Source organism: Macadamia integrifolia, chromosome 14, assembly GCF_013358625.1.
Source record: "Macadamia integrifolia cultivar HAES 741 chromosome 14, SCU_Mint_v3, whole genome shotgun sequence".
NCBI lineage: Eukaryota > Viridiplantae > Streptophyta > Magnoliopsida > Proteales > Proteaceae > Macadamia > Macadamia integrifolia.
The window spans coordinates 20,099,974-20,118,931 of record NC_056570.1 but is presented as its reverse complement, the minus strand read 5'-3'; the positions used below and the strand labels follow the sequence as shown (position 1 = coordinate 20,118,931).

General features: G+C 36.8%; 1 protein-coding gene across 1 annotated transcript; it reads left to right on the top strand.

The window, feature by feature from the left end:
- Positions 1–11,476: 11,476 nt before the first annotated feature.
- Positions 11,477–16,842, top strand: LOC122061328 (phosphatidylinositol 4-phosphate 5-kinase 6-like). Its single transcript, XM_042624561.1, has 8 exons — positions 11,477–13,142; positions 14,484–14,651; positions 14,769–14,934; positions 15,027–15,143; positions 15,253–15,446; positions 15,569–15,711; positions 15,803–15,881; positions 16,014–16,842. The coding sequence occupies exons 1-8, from the start codon at positions 11,956–11,958 to the stop codon at positions 16,300–16,302; spliced, it is 2,343 nt and encodes a 780-aa protein (XP_042480495.1). The 5' UTR covers positions 11,477–11,955; the 3' UTR covers positions 16,303–16,842.
- The last annotated feature ends 2,116 nt before the right edge of the window (positions 16,843–18,958 follow it).

Below are 18,958 nucleotides of genomic sequence, written 5' to 3'. Positions count from 1 at the left end.
GAGAGGGGGGTGTAAAAGAGAAAGTTTATTGATAATTGGGACTTGTAGAGCCTGAGGCATCCAAGTTACAATTATATAGGAGCCAAGCAGTAGATACTGGCCAAGCAGTCCTACAAGTCATCGCCAGGGCCATCTAGGCTAAGGAGTGGGCCGTGCCATTAAATTCCCTAGAAATGTAGCTGAAGCTACAAAAAGTGAATAGAGAGGTGAAGTGGAGGATGTCACTAAAGATGGGGGCAACTTGAAGTGGACGAGCAACATTGAAGGTGAGATAAGTGATCACATCAGAATTACCAGATTCAACCAAGACATGGTGGAGGCCAGCTTCCAAGGCATGAGACAGAACTGCTCTACTTGCCATGGCTTCCCCCATTAAGCTACTTGAGAATTGAAGGAGCATGTTTCAGAGATAGCAAACAAAATAGAACCGTAGTGGTCGCCGGAAATGTAGCCAAGGCCTCTGATGAGAGAATATTGGGGTAGAGTTGCATCATAGTTGAGCTTAGAAAATTCCTAATGGACGGGGATAGAAAGGAGGCTTCAACTGAGAAGGAGCAAAGTTTTGAGACATAGTTGCATTCCAGAATTCCAGCCAAGAGTTACTTGCAGCCTGAATAACATTCTTCGGCATCCAAGACTTTTCCCTAATAAGCAAGCATGCAGAACACAAAGGTGTTGTGCTTACACACTTATTCTTTACTCATATTATAAAATTCGAATGCAAAGAATTTTCATTCCTTAGGTCTCAAATCGTGAAGATTGTCTATGACATACATAGTATTCATGTGATCATATTGATTCGCAAGGTGGATGGAATTTTAGCTATAATGGCTTTAATTATTTATCATTAATTAGGTCCCCAAGTATTTATAACAACAGCAATGACAACTCAGCATTATCCTAAGTAGATGGGTAGGCTACATGAATCCGTGAGAGGGTAAAACAAAAATGAATTAGAAAAAAGAAGGAAAAAGAGAAAGAAAATTACTTGTTTGAGATTTAAAGTATCCACAAGCATAGGGATTATCGTAGCTATGGGTCGATCACAAGGAGACAGCCACTTTATATTTAGCTTTTTCTAGTAATGCGAAAGTGTGTGGTTTGATGATTATGATTTATTTCTAACTATCGCCCTAAAACACATGCATCTAAAAGAACGTCCTAACCGACACAACTAAGGAAATTAGAATTGCAATTAAAATTAAAAACCTAACCATTCACATCTAACCCTAACTATTCACCATCTAGGAATTTAAATATTCAAAGCAATTAAATAAAAAGTAAAAGAAAAGTATTGAAATAAAATAAAAGGGGAATAAAGCTAAAGAGAGGCACATAAATAGGTATCTCTACTTAGCCCGAGGGATGCACCATCAATAATACTAGCTTCCCTCCTTGACCAAAAAGTATTCTTACAAGGGCTTTTCTACTTAGCTATAGGGAAATGGATGCACCATCAATAATACTAGCTTCCCTCCTTGACCAAAAAGTACTCTTACAAAGGCTTTTCTACTTAGCTATAGGGAAAGGGATGCAATATGAATAATTAAAATAAAATGATGGTTCCATGGCTAAAGAGAGGCAAAGCCAAAACATCGTCTAGCCAAGGACCTTGGGGGAAAGGGAAAGCATCAAAGTAAAACTGAAAATTAAAATCCTAAATTAAGAATGATGAGTAGCAAGAAGAGGAAATGAGAAGGGGGATGAGAAGACTACAGTATAAGCCTACTTACCTGAACTTCAATCCTTGAATTAAAAATTTGATTGATTTGAAATACTACCAACCATAAAAATCAGATGTGGAAGAAGATGCTTCAAAGCTTGGTTCTTGTCACCTAGATCTAAGCCTTGAACTAGTAAATTAAAATTACTATAACTTGAATAGTATAAAAATAAAAAACTTTGCATTAATTAAATAAAACCAATTACAAAAGTGTTTAAAGAAAAAAAAAAAACCAAGAACTAAAACTAGAGCTAGAAGGAGAAAGAGCACAACGAACTAGAGAAGAAAAGAGCAAGAGGAGGTTCTCCTTGGCCTTGGACGATGGTCTTTTATAGGGAATAGGGGAGAGAAGGGAAGGATGCCCAAGTTAAATTCTCTTGTGATGGTGTGTGATGAGGTGGAGGGTAGGAGAGAAGAGAAAAAGGGAGAAAAAGTAGGGGAGAAAGGGAAAGAAACGATTTGGGTTGGAGGGTAAGAGAGATAGGGAGATAAAATATGAAAGATTCTTATTTCTCTCCTTTTTTTTTTTTTTCTTTTCTTTCTTGTGCAATGCCTCTTGGACGATTTTTCCAATCTTGCTTGATTGATTTGGACAATCTTCTATTTATGTGGAAGTTCCGTCCATTCCCTCGGTCTTTAAGTAAGTGGAAAGTAGGAGATAGAGAAGATCTTCAACAATTTTCCAAAAAAGTAGGAGAGAGAGAATCATCAAAATTGTCCATGGGGAGGAGAGAGAGTGGAACGTCCAAGGTGGGTCCCTCCATCTTTATTGGCATCTTGAGTGTCTCTTGTACCTCTAGGACAACTTTAGAAGGGCTGGGCCTGCATCTCGGTTCTGTTCTGGCTCATTATTCTTTTGCTTAGAAGAAAAGAATAATCATGTGTATAGGTATCAAAATGAATGTGTACTTTTAATGTGACACATTCATCTTGCTCAAAATTTTGTCTTCTTCGCAGCCATAAAAAGAAAAAAATGACCTCTTTATATGTAAAATTGGAGAATTAGTGCCCGATAGTCCCTAAGGCCTTTCTAAATTCAAAATCTATAAGAAAAAAAAAAAACCCCAAGGTAACTCGATTCTAAGTATGTAAAAATGCATGCTTTACAACTTACGATTTCACACATAAATGTGTTCATCATAAATAAAGCAAATCAACAGCTCTGGGACATCCACCTACAAATGATCTGCTACATAGATCTTTGCCCTCCAAACATTTCTATCTAATATCATACAAGCTAGGATCAAGACATAGTCTCTAGATGTCTTTCCTCATCAACTCATCAATGGTCCTTTTAGGCCTACCCCTAGCCCTTTTAGCTCTATCCATCTGGATTTGATCACACCTTCGCACAAAAGCATCCCAAGGCTTCTATTGGACATGTCCAAACTACGTTAAACAACATTCTCGAAGCTTTATCCTAAATTGGGGCAACTCCCAAATCAGCTCTAATCCAGTGATTTCTCTCTCTCTCTCTCTCTCTCTCTCTCTCTATTAATTTTTCCACACATCAATCTTAACATCCTTGCCTAGCTCTCCCACAATAATTAGATGCCAAATATTTATGTTATGTTTATATATAGTATTTAATTTGAACAGGGTCATTTAGCTACATGTTGCTACTAAATATTGGGGAATAAGGATATTTTGGGACAAACATATAGTTTTGTCTAATGTTGATGACTATTTGGATGAGATGAATATTAAATTTGTATGTTTACAAAAAAAAAAAAAGAAAAAAAAAATATATATATATATATATCATACTACTATTAAAAAGTATGTACTCCTTGTCTTTGGTATAGTTTTTCAAAAAGACAAAAAATACCTTTAACCTCTACCAAACAAACTTTCCAAAGGACCAAAAAACCCCTCGAATTGGAAGAGAGAAAATTAATAATAAAAAAAAGGTGGAAGTAATTATTAAGTATTAAAAATGATCACAATGAACAATTACCATGGAGAGTGGGGAGAGAAAAACGGGAAAAAAAAAATAATAATAATAATAATAAAAAAGTGGAGCATAAAGGGGGAAGTAATTATGAAGTATTAAAAAGGATCATAGTGAACGATTATCATGGAGAATGGGGAGAGAGAAACGTGAGATTTTTTTTAAAATAATTATAGAGAGATTTAAAAATGGGGGGAGAGAGAGAGAGAGAGAGAGAGAATTATAGAGAATGGAAAGGGAGTGAATATTATGGAGATATTTATAAAGGTAAATATATATATATATATATATATTAAATTAGTATAGATCTATCCTAATGAAACTTTTGTTGATTGAAATATTGAATTTGTACTTTTTATCTATCTGAATTGCCAAACTTCTTAAATAGGACCAAATTTCCCTACACCCACGGTCAAGGGAGAATCCCTCAATCACGGCTATCAATACTCTTAGATACATACAAGTGATTTTTAGCATGAAAAATATCAGCACTAAAGATATTTCATTTAATGACCGATATTTTTATTGTTAAAAATTTGTTAATTGTCAGTAAATATCAACTTAGAAACAAAAAAAAAAAGAAGTTTCCATCTCTAATGATGGTATATTCCCATCGGAATATCTTTCTACCAAAATAACGAAAAAAGAGGGGGGGCTGAAGGTAACTTCCGTCCCCAAAACGTGGGAGGAACTTTAAGGGGATGGATTTGGGATGAAACCCTAGTGATGGAATTTGTGCATCAGGGACATTTTTTGCTGGCCCTAAAATTTTTTATTTTTTATTTTTTCTACAAAAAATAATTTTATCTTACATTATATAACAAAACATAAAATATGGTAGTATCCTTTTATTTTTTATTTTTATTTTTCAATTCAAACATGGGTGGTGGAGTTCCATCATACCCATTATCTAGAACTCCTTCCACTCCCTCCCTCCATAACTTCACATGTTGGTAAACCTAATTTTGGTGGAAAAGATGTTGGCATTGTCTATTCACAGAGTACCCCCTCTATTAACTTCCACATGATAGTTTGGTTAGGAAGCAAATTTTGCGGAGATGTTGCCTAACATATCTAATCATAGTTAAATTTCAGACCAATATTAATATGACATCCCCATGTGTCATTTTTGGCCAATGAAGACTTGCAGAGCAGTAATGCCTTACCACAAGGCCATGCTATAACTGACATAACAAGCATTCGTTGGATGGTCAAACATTGAATGAAATGTTGGTATGGGTGGGGTTTCTTAAATTTCATTTTCATTTTCAGTTTTTTTCAATTGAAATTGATCTTGTATACGTCCATTGAAGCACTTTGTGGATTTTGGAGTTTTGAACTTTGATGAATGAAATATTTTGTAGTGAATCGTAAAACCAGGTAGGTTGAAGGGTTCCTTGTTTGGAATAAAAAAAAAAAAAAAAATAGAGTGAGCAGTGAGCATGTTGTGGGCCTCAGTAGTAGCGGTGCAACTGGGCTAGAAAAGATCAAGTCTTTGAAGGCCCAAGCCCACGAGGGAGGGATACCTTGGCCTTGGCCTAGGCCCAGGTCCAGTCCAACCTCGGGCTAGGTCTCGAACTAGGCCAGGAGCAAGGCTAGAATTTAAATAATTTCAAACTTTCAACCTTGAAATTAAGGCTTTTAGCTGCCCTAATGTTTGTACTTTTCCAGTCATATTGGATGTCATGAGTTAAAATCTCCAATCTTTCATTTTCAATATAACCCACAGTCCCACACCCACATTTAATTCTCTATACACTACATGTACCATACTATTATAGCTATTCAATATATATATATATATATATATACACATATAAATATATATATATATAGCATTGGACTGGGCTGGGCTTTTGGCGGGGCCTGATCTCGAACCCTAACCTGGCTTGATCCCGGGCAAGCCAGGCCCAAGGGTGAGTAAACCCAGCCCAAGCCCAAAATATTATGGGCAGGTCTTGAGCAGGCTAAGATTTTTTTAAGCCAAGTTGCACCTACTATCTATAGGCCTCCAGAGGTTGCTGGACTACAAACGTAGTTCATAAATCTGAATTTATCGTAGAGAAATTAATGGTTTATGTTGGGGAGTGTGACCCCTACAATCAAATACTAAGAGGTTTTTTTTTGGTGTGGGGGTGTTCGGGGGGTTCTAGCTCTATGAAATGAAAAATTGTCGTCTTTGTTGATGCTTCTTCGTGTACTATTATGCATTGACTCTAGTGCATGTGTAAGAAACACTTCCCCCCTTCTCATATTACATTGTTCAGCTAACAACTTGGAAGCATTGAAAATATTTGCTAAGAATTAAAGTTAAATTTCTAATTTTCAAGAAAAAGAAAAGGACCATCCTCTTATCATGGCGAGGGTCAACAATGCTCACACTTGGTTATTATCCATACTCTAGACATGTTTGAATTGAAAGAGGTTAGAAATGGAAGGGCCCTTAACTTCCTTTTTGTTTCCTTTAGTATGGGTGATATTTAATTACAAAATAGAGTTTTTATTTTCTTTATTAGTTTGAGTTGTTTAATTTCAAGTTTTTTAAGAAGTAAAATATGAAAAAAAAATGAGTATCATAGTACATAAAATAGTTATAATTACTCTCCCACACCCCCCCCCTTCCCCATTTTTATTTCTCAAATTTACTTATCTATGCATCCCGGCGAAATGTTCAAATAAAAACTTGAATTTTCAAGTTTTAATTTCCCGAGGCCAAACTTAGGGCGCTCTGGTAAACCAAACAGGTCCTAGATGCCCCCCAACCAAAAAAAAAAAAAGCTTTTAATCTTAAGAAGTTATAAATTTTTTTCAATTTTCTTATGTAATATATCCATATTTTTATATATTTCTAAGATTTGTTTAGTTATATTAATAAGGAAAGGTGATTAAAATTGGACAGGTTGGAGGGGTCCACACAATCATGGTTCTAAGTATTGGTATCGCTGGTTGTTTGATTTCCCCCTTATGAATCATTTTTTTCTTTTTTTTTAAATGAGAAAGGAAGGAAAGTTGATAACAACCAGAAAGCTTGAACTCGAGACCTTCTGATGAGTGTGGGTTTTATTTTTGCACCATAGCTCACCAAATGTGCTGGGCAATTATTGTTCCTATGCACCACTTTAATCACTAACAATATAAAATAGAATATAAAAATGCATATCGTTCACCAAAGAAGATTCATCTGTGCCATTTCTGATATTCACCTACAATGTAGGCTATAGAACTTCAACGTTCTCTCCTCCTTTCATTTAGTTTCATTTCGTAAATATTCAGTAATTTCTACTAAAAAAATTGAGAGTATATCTCACCAATGAGAGTTATCAAGCATTTTAAAATGGTATTAAGAGGACCTAAAGTCCAATTTTTATGATTTTTTTTTCTAACAACGGGTATCCAGGCTTTCGATTTGACTAGTCCAATTTTAATAATCATTGAACGCAATCCTCCCAGTGACGAACCCGAAAAAGTCACTGATGGCATACTCGCGTTATGCAACCGTTGCAGGTTGGGTGAGCCCAGGGAGCCATAGGGGAAGAGATAGGGAGGGAGAGGGAGAGGGAGAGGGAGAAAGAGGAGGGAAGATGGAGAAAGAAAAGGGAAAATTTACACATAATGCCCTATCTTAAAAAGTTGGTAAAGAATATGCAAATTAAGTCCTGTTATAACAACATAATGTAGCTGCGCGGGTTATTTACAAATGGATTAACCCTTATAGAAATATGTTTTCTAAATCATATCATTAATATATATTTTAGTTTAGATGTTACTATCTAAGGAAGATGGTTCTCTAAATAAGCAAGGTATTCTACACCTCACATTTTTTTTTTTAATTATCATTTATTTTATTAAAAAAGTATATAATAGTGGGCAAAGAATCATTAAATGATTGAGTGGCCCTTGCACCAGCGAGAGTGGATCAGGTTCACGTACAAGAATGTTCGAAAACGATTTTGATCCGTGGATATAGAATCAATTCTCTCTCTTCATTTAATAGATTCTATATCCACGGATCAGGATTGTACAAGAACATTCTCGTATGTGAATCTGATCCGTTCACCGCACCAAATTGGGGCCAATGAAAGCTTGTGCAAGGACATTAACATTAATGGTAATTTTATTTCAAAAAAGGTGGAACAGTAATTTTGCGGCACCTCATTGTTCAGATTCTAGACAAAAGGGCCACACGACGACTAAGCAGCTTTCTTTTTTTCCTACAATAATACTAGGAGATATAGAAAAACCAGGGTCAGATGGATACAATGCCATTAAGTAGTCTATAACAGATCCAAATCGGCTTAGTTCGAACCGGAATCAATTGACATGGATCTTGGGTAAACCCGATTCCTGGCACACTAAATTCAACCTGAGTTACACAAGTCCGACTTACCATTTGGAGGGATCAGACGGATTTACCACTTGCTCTGCAAAAGATTTTTTTTTTTTTTTTTGACCATTTTACTCCTATACCTGGCCAGTGGATTGGTATCATATAGGAGATTGATCTCAATTGATATCAATCCAATCTGGGTGATGCTGATCCATCTAATCTAATTTTTTAAATTATGATGCCTAGATCCGAATCAAACCCAATAGGAAATGAACCCACGTGGACAAAATAGCTAGTTAGGTAAGGATGTAAATGGATAGTTGAAATCCAAATTCGAATTCGCACTTGTATTCATTTAGGGGTATTCGTATTCGGTTAAAAGGTATCCAGAATAAAATCTAAATTATCTAAAAAATAATTATCTAATCCGATAAAATAATCAATTAATGATTTTAAGGATTCTTGAAGTTTAAACAGGTGCTAGAGAATGAGGAAAAGAGTTAAAACAACTTAGAAAGATGGATTAAGAACAAATTATATTCATGCCACCGGGGTTTAGATCTTCCCAGCATTGGGTGGCTGGAAAAAGAATGACAAAGACACAAAATAGGAAAAAGAAAGTGAAAACCATATTTCCCTCTTGTTTGACCTTTTCTTTCTTCTTTTGTGTCTTGCTGGTCACATTTAGGACATTTAAATGGGATTATCATTAATTACGAAGAATGTAAATAAATAAATAAATAAAAAGTAAATATTTGCATGCTATCCATATGTGGATTCATTATATATTGAAACAAAAAATGTAACCCACTCTCCTTTTAAAACCTCTTATTTTATGGATTCATGATTCTTCTCAGTGATTTGCCCAAATTAATATATGAGCATCGGAAGGAACCCTCTCAATAAATAAATAAATAAATGAAGAAATAAAAAATAAAAAACTAACTGGTCACATAACCCTTTTGCCCAGACAGATGCGTGCATAAAATTACCACCCAATCCACCCTTGGTTAATAAAAAAATCCTTCCATGTACATGTCCCTACACACGCTCATTGGCCTCCATATTGGTATAGGGGTTACGGAAACTAGGCAGCGATTTATTCCTCATTATCAAATTGATGCAAAGTGGTTTTCAATCTAATGGCACAACCCACACCAACATTCCTTGTGTCTATCTCTCTTCTCCCCCAAATAAGGTGCATAATTAAATATCTTTTTATAGGAAAGGAGAGAGATAGACTCACGAAAAAGCTTGCATAGGATAAGCTCCCATGTAAAGTTATTTTTCTCTAAATTAATTAATTTATTAAATAATTTGAATTACCTTATGGGGAGTAATTGGTCTGTTCTTAGTGATAAGTTTTAGAATTGTTTGAAATTTTTCTTTATATATATATATATATATATCTTGGTATTTTAATCTATAGTTGTAAATTTAACTTATAAGTCTAATCTCGTTATTTCGAGGGTAGTGGATGTTGCTAGGGAATGTAAGCCATCCTGTTTTGCAAAAGATGATGTAATGGATTTTTTATTTTATTTTATTTTTTAAGTCATCTTGTTTTGCTAAAGATGATGCAGTGGATTTCTTATTTTATTTTATTTTTTCTATCTAGGCCTTCGGTCTGACTAGTCCTGCGAGCCCATACTAACCAACCGCATGGATTAGGTCATACCGGGGTTGAATGAGAATCATTCAACTTTCACTGAAAGCAGTGAAGAAAACTAAACACCCCCGTATGAGTGGCCCAAGATGTGCCTAATGGATTTCTTATTTTAATCTTTTATTACTCATTAGAAAAAAAAAAAATTGATTTGCTATATTATTATACAACTCAACTCAATTTAGCCTTATACCGATAAAATGGGATTGAGCATATGGATCATTTTTCTCCATTCATGCTCTATGCAAAGCCATACTTGTTACTACTCGTTAATTAGCTATACATATCTTTCATCATCACTTTTTCTATATTCATTTTATACATTTCTTTGGTTCTTTTAGTTTTTTCAATTTGATCAATCCATCCCTTAATACTGAAGCATTCAAAATCATCTATTATACATGTCCATGCGACCCCAAATGACTTTCTCACATACCATGTATTGGAACTAGTTGATCTAAACAAACATAACAATTCTCAACTAAATGGGGTCGGTTACATGAATTTATGCAAAGACAAAACAAGAATAATAAAAATAAAAAGAAAGGAATAAAACAGCTACTCAAAAAATTACATATAAATGAGATCAGTTACATGGATCATTGCCCTCCAATCAGCTCTATTCAATATTTCAATGTCATACCTGGGACAAGACCTAATTTATATATGTTTTTTTGTCACTATTTTTCCTATAGTCATTTTAGGCATACCCCTAACCTCTTTTAGATCCTTCAATTTGAATTAGATTACTCTTAATTACTAGTGCATCCGTAGGCTTTCGTTGAATTTGGTCATGCCACCCGCACATGATTTTCTCGAAACTTTTCATGAATCAGGATAACTCCCAAATCAGCTATAACATGGTCGTTCATAAAATTATCATACATCTATTACTTCACATGTCTTATCTGTATGACAATTCTTAATGCCCAACATTCCGCCTCATACATCATAAGCGGTTGTATGATAATCTTATAAAATTTTCATTTTAAGCTTTAAAAAAATAGATTGATCACACAACACCCTAGATGCACATTTCCACTTCATTCATATCATTTTGATTTTCTATGAAACATCATCCTTTGACATTTTCTTTATTTATTAGAACTACTTCTAAATAAACTCTAATTTGTTGATTTCTTATTGTACCTTCTCTACTGATACCATTATTCAGCCTCATAATTATCCTATAATATTGGCAATAAAAACTCCATACTTGCCCGGGCCAAGACCCGACTCGGCCCAACCCGATCCGATTGGACCCATAACCTAAAATGGAGAACACTTTTGATTTCTTTTGGTAAGACATATAATCCGTGTTATAATAACAGATCTCATAACCCCAATCATCACAAGAAAAATTAACCGTTTGCTCCCTCCAACTAAAACATCTCCTCTAATTCAGACAAGGTCAAACTTAAACCCTAATCCCAAGGGATCCCCTCACCCTACACAAATAGAGCAGCCGGCACGACCTAACCGAGGAACGCGGTTTACAATTAATTAATAACCATAAACCCCACAAAACAAAATTCAATAATCCCCTGAAACTTCCCCACCCCCACTTAGTGGCAGACTTGTTATTCCATTCCGTCCCTTCATTTAAAGCTTGAAATATATCGATTGTTCTTTATCTGATTTGTCTTCTCTTCTGTATTTCTCTTTCTAAATCTTTTTTTTCTTTTTTTGGTAGAACTTTCTAAATCCTTAAAATAGTAAACTCTATTAACGCACCTAACCGTTTTGATTGTTCCGCCACAATCCACATGGTAGGCTGACACTTGTTGTAGGAGATGAACACGGGATTTGAGAATTGGGTTGAAGCTTTGAAGCCAAAAAAATAAAATAAAATAAAAAAAAGGAAAAAAAAAGGGGAAAAAAGGGAAAAAATCGTTCACAAACGTTTGTTTGTTCATTGTTTTGAAAAGAAAAAGCCATTCCTTGGTTCCATTGCACTTTTTGCTTTCCCGTTAATCAAAACAACAGAGTTTTTTGCGGAAAACCAAAAAATCGAGAGACCCATTTCGCAATTTGGCAGAGCAAACTCAGAAGGATACACTGAAACGACATTCAAAGAGAACAGAGAGGGAGAGAGATTCAGTTCAGAGTTTGGGTCTTTCGTGAATGTTACATTGTTGGAATCTCTTTCTCTGAATTGGGTTTTTATTTATTTTTCCTCAGATGTTATCTACAGATTTGCTGCTGCATTCGAGATGGGTGATCGGAGAGGAGATTTGGTTAATGAAATGACGATGTTAGAAGATTAAGGGAAGTGGGTATTCGTAAGAATGAGCAAAGAAGGCTTTGGAGCAACGAAGGCCTGGGAAGCAACAGTTAGGAAATCACAAGCGGCTGTGAAAAGGCGAGGAACGAGCTTTTTCACAACAATGTCAGTAGCCCATGTTGACGACGATGAAGATGGCGGTGTTGGTGGCGCCGCCGGCAATGTTGAGGTCTACCACGCAGAGAGAGTCTTCTCCCATGGCGACTTTTACACAGGCCAATGGTCTGACAACTTCCCTCACGGCCACGGCAAGTACTTATGGACCGATGGTTGTATGTATGTTGGCGAATGGTTCAGAGGCAAAACAATGGGGAGAGGCAAATTCAGTTGGCCTTCAGGGGCTACCTATGAAGGAGAATTCAAGAGCGGTTACATGGACGGCAAAGGCACCTATACGGGCTCAAATGGCGATACCTATAGGGGCTCGTGGGTCATGAACCACAAACATGGCCAAGGCACCAAGCATTACGCCAATGGAGATTTCTATGAGGGTGAGTGGCGTCGTGGCCTGCAAGATGGCCATGGAAGGTATCAGTGGAAGAATGACAACCATTACATTGGGCAGTGGAAGACTGGTGTCTTTAATGGCAATGGAACTCTGATTTGGGCTAATGGGAATCGATATGATGGGTTTTGGGAAGATGGGTTGCCTAAAGGGAATGGCACTTTTAGGTGGGCTGATGGGAGCTTCTATGTGGGTACCTGGAGTAAGGACCCCAAAGAACAGAGTGGAACTTATTATCCTTCAGGCGCCTCACTGGCCGGCAATATCGATTGGGATCCTCAGGAAGTTTTCTCTGTTGGTATGAAGGATTGTAAGATTTGTCCTGGAGAGGTGGTCTCAATATTGCCGTCCCAAAAGATGCTGAATTGGTCTGGCATTGATCCCAGTAGCAAGCTGAGGAGGATGTCGGTGGACGGAAGGATCATTAATGTTAGCAGTGATAAGGGGTTTGATAGGTTCTGTATCTGGGAATCAGATGGGGACATTACTTGTGATATTGTTGATGCAAATAAGATGGGAGGGAGAGAAGTGGAGGATGGGTTGGGGGCTCTCCAGCTTGAAGAGGCAGAGACCAGAGGAACAAAACTGCAGCCTCTGAAGTTGCAAGAAGTGAAGAAGCAAGGTGTGACAATTTCTAAGGGGCATAAGAACTATGAGCTCATGCTCAATCTGCAGTTGGGGATCAGGTATTACTGCTCCAATAATACCTTTTTTTTTTTCTTTTGATAAAACCTATGTTCCCTGTTCTGTTATTTGTCTTCTTCGACTTCTTTTGTTCATCCTTGTTTTTTTATATGATAGGCTTTGATTTGGGGTCGTCTTTCCCTTTTCCAGTTGTTTTAGTTAGTAGGGTTCGGGCATTTGTAGAGAGGATTTTTAGTGGAGGTTGATGGAATAGCTGAAACCTATTCATCAATAAGATTTCCTTTCTGATCATCTAATCAAATGGTTTAGTTTGTTTGTCTAATAATATAATCATGGGGCCTGTGGATTCTAAATGACCAGCTGTGAACATTAGAGAAAAGACTTGGAATTATCCATGGAATTCGTTCCCCTGTTCCCAAAATGATTAAATACATGCTACCAATATGGTGTCTTTTTTCTTTCCTATGAACCATATAATTTTTTGGTCAGTGGATGAAATTAGATGCTATGAGTTTCAATCCATGTCTTTTTCACTGCTTTTCTTCCTGATGCTTTCTTCCTTAAAGAAGGTATTAGAAGTATTCATTTGTCTCCTTCCCCTTTCTCCAGGTTTGGACACAAGTCATCAATCTGTGGCTTCTATTATGCTTCCCCCATGTAGATCCCCCCCAGCTGGTCCTCACACTCCCCTTTTTCTTTGTTTCCTTTCATTTGCTAATCGAACAGTGCTTTCTTAAGTACAATGTTTTGTTGTTTACTTTGTCAGCTTTTGGAAAACATTATGATCATTTACTTTTATATTCTTCGTCTTCCTTCCTTTTGTGGAAATAATGTCACAAGAACTAACAAGTGTAGCTATAATTTATTTAAGCTTCAAGTTCTCTGTTTTGAAAATGATAGTTCAGAACTTATAACTGAAATTTTGGAAGTTTTCCTGTATCACCAGCCTCTTCATCTATGAATTTGGTTGGAGTTTGAGAAATAAATAAAAAAATTACAGCATTTATGCTCTTCAATATTATAGCTTGGGGACTTAATTCTTTCTACTTGAGCCTCTTTTCTAATCTGCTAATAGGTTCAAACAAGTTTATTACTCATCATGCCTAAACCATTTATGTGGTTTTCAATCTTTCATACTCTGATTTAAATTCTTGTGAGGTGTTAATGGTTATGTTGTTAAGAATGATGGATTTACCAGTTCCATTTGGAAAAATAGATATTGTTTGGAGGGGGGGGGGGGGGGGGGGGGGTTGGAAATATACTTGAAGAGGAATTGTTGAACTTTCTTTCTCACTTGCTGCTCTAATGATGGTATTTGTTTATATCTGACGCCTGTGCTTGTTTTCTTCACTCTGTGTTTAACATGCAATGTTATTGAACAGGCATTCCGTGGGAAAACCTGCACCAGCAACATCCCTTGATCTGAGGTCTTCAGCATTTGACCCCAAGGAAAAAGTCTGGACAAAGTTCCCTCCTGAGGGAAGCAAACAGACTCCACCGCACCAATCATGTGAATTCAAATGGAAGGATTATTGTCCCCTGGTTTTCCGGTAGGCCTGGAGATTTACATTTCTTGTTGGGACTATTTGATCTACTCCTAGAAGTAGAGACAATGGTTTGATGTTCTTGCCATTAATTTTTGAAGTACTACAATTATTTGTGTTTAGGACTCTCCGGAAGTTGTTCAAGGTGGATGCAGCCGATTACATGCTATCTATATGTGGAAATGATGCACTCCGGGAGCTCTCTTCTCCTGGTAAAAGTGGAAGCTTCTTCTATTTGACCCATGATGACCGCTACATGATAAAGACAATGAAGAAGTCAGAAGTAAAGGTGTGCTCTTCATTTGTTGGCATGTTTCTTGCTTCTAACCAAGAGTGATTGCACTGAACTTAGGCTGCTTTTCATTTACTATTATGCTACAGGTGCTTCTACGGATGCTTCCAGCCTACTATAATCATGTTCGGGCTTTTGAAAATACTTTAGTTACCAAATTTTTTGGTTTGCATTGTGTAAAATTAACTGGTGCTACGCAGAAGAAGGTAAGAACGAGGACATAACAAATCCTGGCTTTTTGTCCTGTTATTTGCCTGAGATTTGGAATTTTGGGTTGTCAACATATTGTAAGTATACGAATGGCTAATGAACCAGGTTCGCTTCGTTATAATGGGAAATCTGTTCTGTTCTGAGTACCCGATTCACAGGCGCTTTGACTTGAAAGGGTCGTCCCATGGCCGTACAACAGATAAACCTGAGGCAGAGATTGACGCGAATACAACTCTCAAGGACCTGGATCTTAACTTTATATTTCGACTTCAGAAAGCATGGTACCAAGAACTTCACAGGTGAATTCAGAACCACCTTACATTTGCAAATTGCCATCCCATAATATTATGTGTTTCAATGATCATTTTTTTTGCCTATATATCTTCTTTTGCATTCTAACTTAAAGCACTGCTCATATCAGGCAAGTAGATCGGGACATTGAGTTTCTTGAACAGGAAAGAATTATGGATTACAGTCTCTTGGTGGGTCTTCACTTCAGAGATACAACATCTTACAGGGACCCAGCAAATGAGGGTCGTATTTCTGGAGTTCGAACCCCTATTGGTTATATTTCTTATCCTATCCAATACTATTGTCCTAAATCCCAGTTCAATCTTCTTCTCAACTGAAGAGATGTTTTGACCTTTTCTTACAGGTAATGGTGACCCTGATGGTGATTCTGCACCTCGTCTGTCAAGAGTAGACATGGATCAGCTTCTTCTTGATCCGAGCCGGTACATTTTATTTATATAAGACCTTTATGTAGCCCAAACCACATTTTATCCCCTTTGTGTTTGTGTTTGGGGAAGGGGGGGGGGGGGTACTTGTTTTAATTTTAAAATGTATGTTCATATTGAGTACTGCAGGTGGGCAACTATCAGATTGGGTGTGAACATGCCAGCAAGGGTTGAACAGACTGTTAGAAGAAATGATTTTGAAACTCAGTTGGTTGGAGAGCCAACAGGAGAGTTCTATGATGTGGTCTTGTACTTTGGTGTCATTGACATACTACAAGACTATGATATCAGCAAGAAGCTTGAGCATGCATACAAGTCTATCCAGTATGATCCAACCTCAATATCAGCTGTCGATCCACGGCAATATTCTAAACGCTTCCGTGATTTTATATTCAAAGTATTCACAGAAGACACTTGAAAGATTCAGTTGAAAGCAGTTGTGAACTTTGCATCTGTAGTGGTTCGATGCCTTATTTCGCGAGCCAGGGTTATGCCAAGTGCTTGTGCTTGCTGGTCAATGTATAGTCTCAGTCTCATTGACAATCGGCTGATCACCAAAAGGTTGTTATTGTGGCCATTGACATGGGCCCTTGGAAGATCAGTTGTGGCTACCAGAGTTGCATGCTGGATAATTTGCCATTTTGCATTTCTCTCCCTCGACTCCCTCTATATATTATTCTAGTATGTAATTTGTTTTGGCAAAGGTATAGATTAACTTCATAACCTGGAAATGCGAAAGCCCGTTTGTAAATGAATTTTCCTGAGGATAAACCTGTATCGGGAGATATTCTTTTTGTACCAAGTTTTTTGTTTTGGTCTCGGAAGATGTAGAGGAGTCTCTGGGATTTTGCATTGAAGAATAAAAATGTACAGAGGGGAATTTGGAATTGAACTTTTTTTTTTTTCACAGGAACTTTGTAATTTATCTTCATTGAAATATTTTTCAGGATCAAAATCACTAGTACTTGTTGACAAATTTATTGTGGTGAATTGTACGCTTCCATGTTTAATAGTGTGGTGAAAAAGGAGATGACACAGGAATTTTTATCATTTCTCATTCATGATAGTGGGTACTATATATCAAGGCTATATTGGTAGAGTGATGGTGGAAATTTAAAGCTTCTGTTGAGAGTTAATGGTAGATAAGAGGCTCAGTTCTCAATTAATCTCTTTTAAAGCATCTTGATCAGAGACACTTTTGAAGTTTAAAGTTTAGGGACATTGAAAGGTATACAGAATCAATACTTGATAACATTGTAATCAACCAAAACCCAACTTTTAATAGGCTTGCAGGGAAGGGAAGCCCGTCAGAAAGGCCTAGCAAATGCCTAATTCAATGTTTTCTGTTAAACTGTTCTACCATTACAGAAGGAAGGAGAAGAAACAAACCCAGCGGTGAGAGAGAGAGATTGATAGTGGACTGAACTTGGAGAAGAAATAGCAGCAAGTACGTTACCAAAACGGCTTTGGCAGTGAATCGATCAATCAATGTGCATGAAAAGTAGAGAGAGAAACTGAAAGCACGCGAGCTGTGAGGTGGGTTTATTTATTTATTAACTACACCACACAACACAACGCTCTGATATTGAAATATATTAATAGTGGAAGAGGACAATTCTTAAGTTCAGAAAGGAAAGGAAATGACTAACCACAGAAAAATGGAAGGAAATGGAAGTGGGAGCTTTGCTTTTTTTCCTCCTCTATATCTTTATTGTACCATGAAACCATTAATGCCACCTCCACAGAGAGAGAGAGAGAGAGAGAGAGATATATATAATGGGTTATGGGTATATGCAGAGGCAAACACAGTGCACAGTGGAGTGGAGTGGAGGTAATCAATCAATGATAGAGAGAAGAAGAGGAGAGAGTAATGGGTCAATGCTGTACTCATTGGGATTGGGTTTTGAGTTTTTATTTTTTTATGGGATTGGGTTTTGAGTTTTTATTTTTTTATGGGAAGTAAGAATTTGAAAACTGAAGAAAGAGACATGATTCCAAAAAAAAAAAAACAGAGAAGAGAGATGAGCTTTTTTCGGGTTGTGGCCGTCAGGCCAAGAGAGGTGAGGTTGACCAGACAAACCACATACCCATAACAAGAAGCAGCAGCAGCTCATCCATCATCAAACGCCCCATTGCTTAATGCACAGAACAGATGGCCCAGAGTCCCAGACATTAGACGGCGGAGCTGCAACCTCTCTCTCTCTCTCCTCTCTCTAGCTGAGTCTATAATATAGAGTATTACAGTTAGAACCCATTGTCTTCCACTTAATAGGGGGAGAGAAGTGAGAACTCATAACGTAAAGAGAAAGGAATGACAACTGGCCTAGAGGAAATGACCTATCCACTCACTCTGTCACTCACCCTCTGCGTTTCTTTCTCATCACGTGTTGAGGTCCTGAGAGGAGTTTTTAAATTTTGGAATCGGCATATGAATCGTTCAATTCGAATCAGTTAAAATCAATCAGGAATCAGACAGAATTGATGCTGATTCAACAGTTTTTGAAACATGTTCTCAAGTCTCAAAAACAAGGTTCGAGCTGAAAAAATCAGGGGTTGGATCTGGGGATCACGGTTTCAAGTATGGGTATGGCATCCGTCGTATCGTATCAGTATCGACTGAGATTGATTTTGATCATTGATGATTTGGATCGGTTATCCGTATTACTTCAAGGGTAAAACAGTAAAAAAATATATACTGAAAGAAAAAACCAACGATAAAACCAACTAATACTCATCAATCTGGATCGGTATCATTATTGATACCATCCTTTAAATCCATGGTTGGGATGGGTTAAGGTAGATATCAAAACAATCCTGATTTGGATCAAGCAAAAATACCTCTGAATTCAATTAAGCTTTTTTTTATTTTTTACCTTTCTATTTATACTGATTCATGGATACAATATCCACCAAGAATCAAGATTGACCAAGATTGAGCCGATCCAACCAATTCAAATCGATCTGACCCAATTCAAACAGTTACATGAAAGTGGAAACCACTGCTTAAGAATCTTTACTTAGAAATTTGAATTCATGAAAATTACAAAACTTGTCTGATAAAAAAATAAAAAATA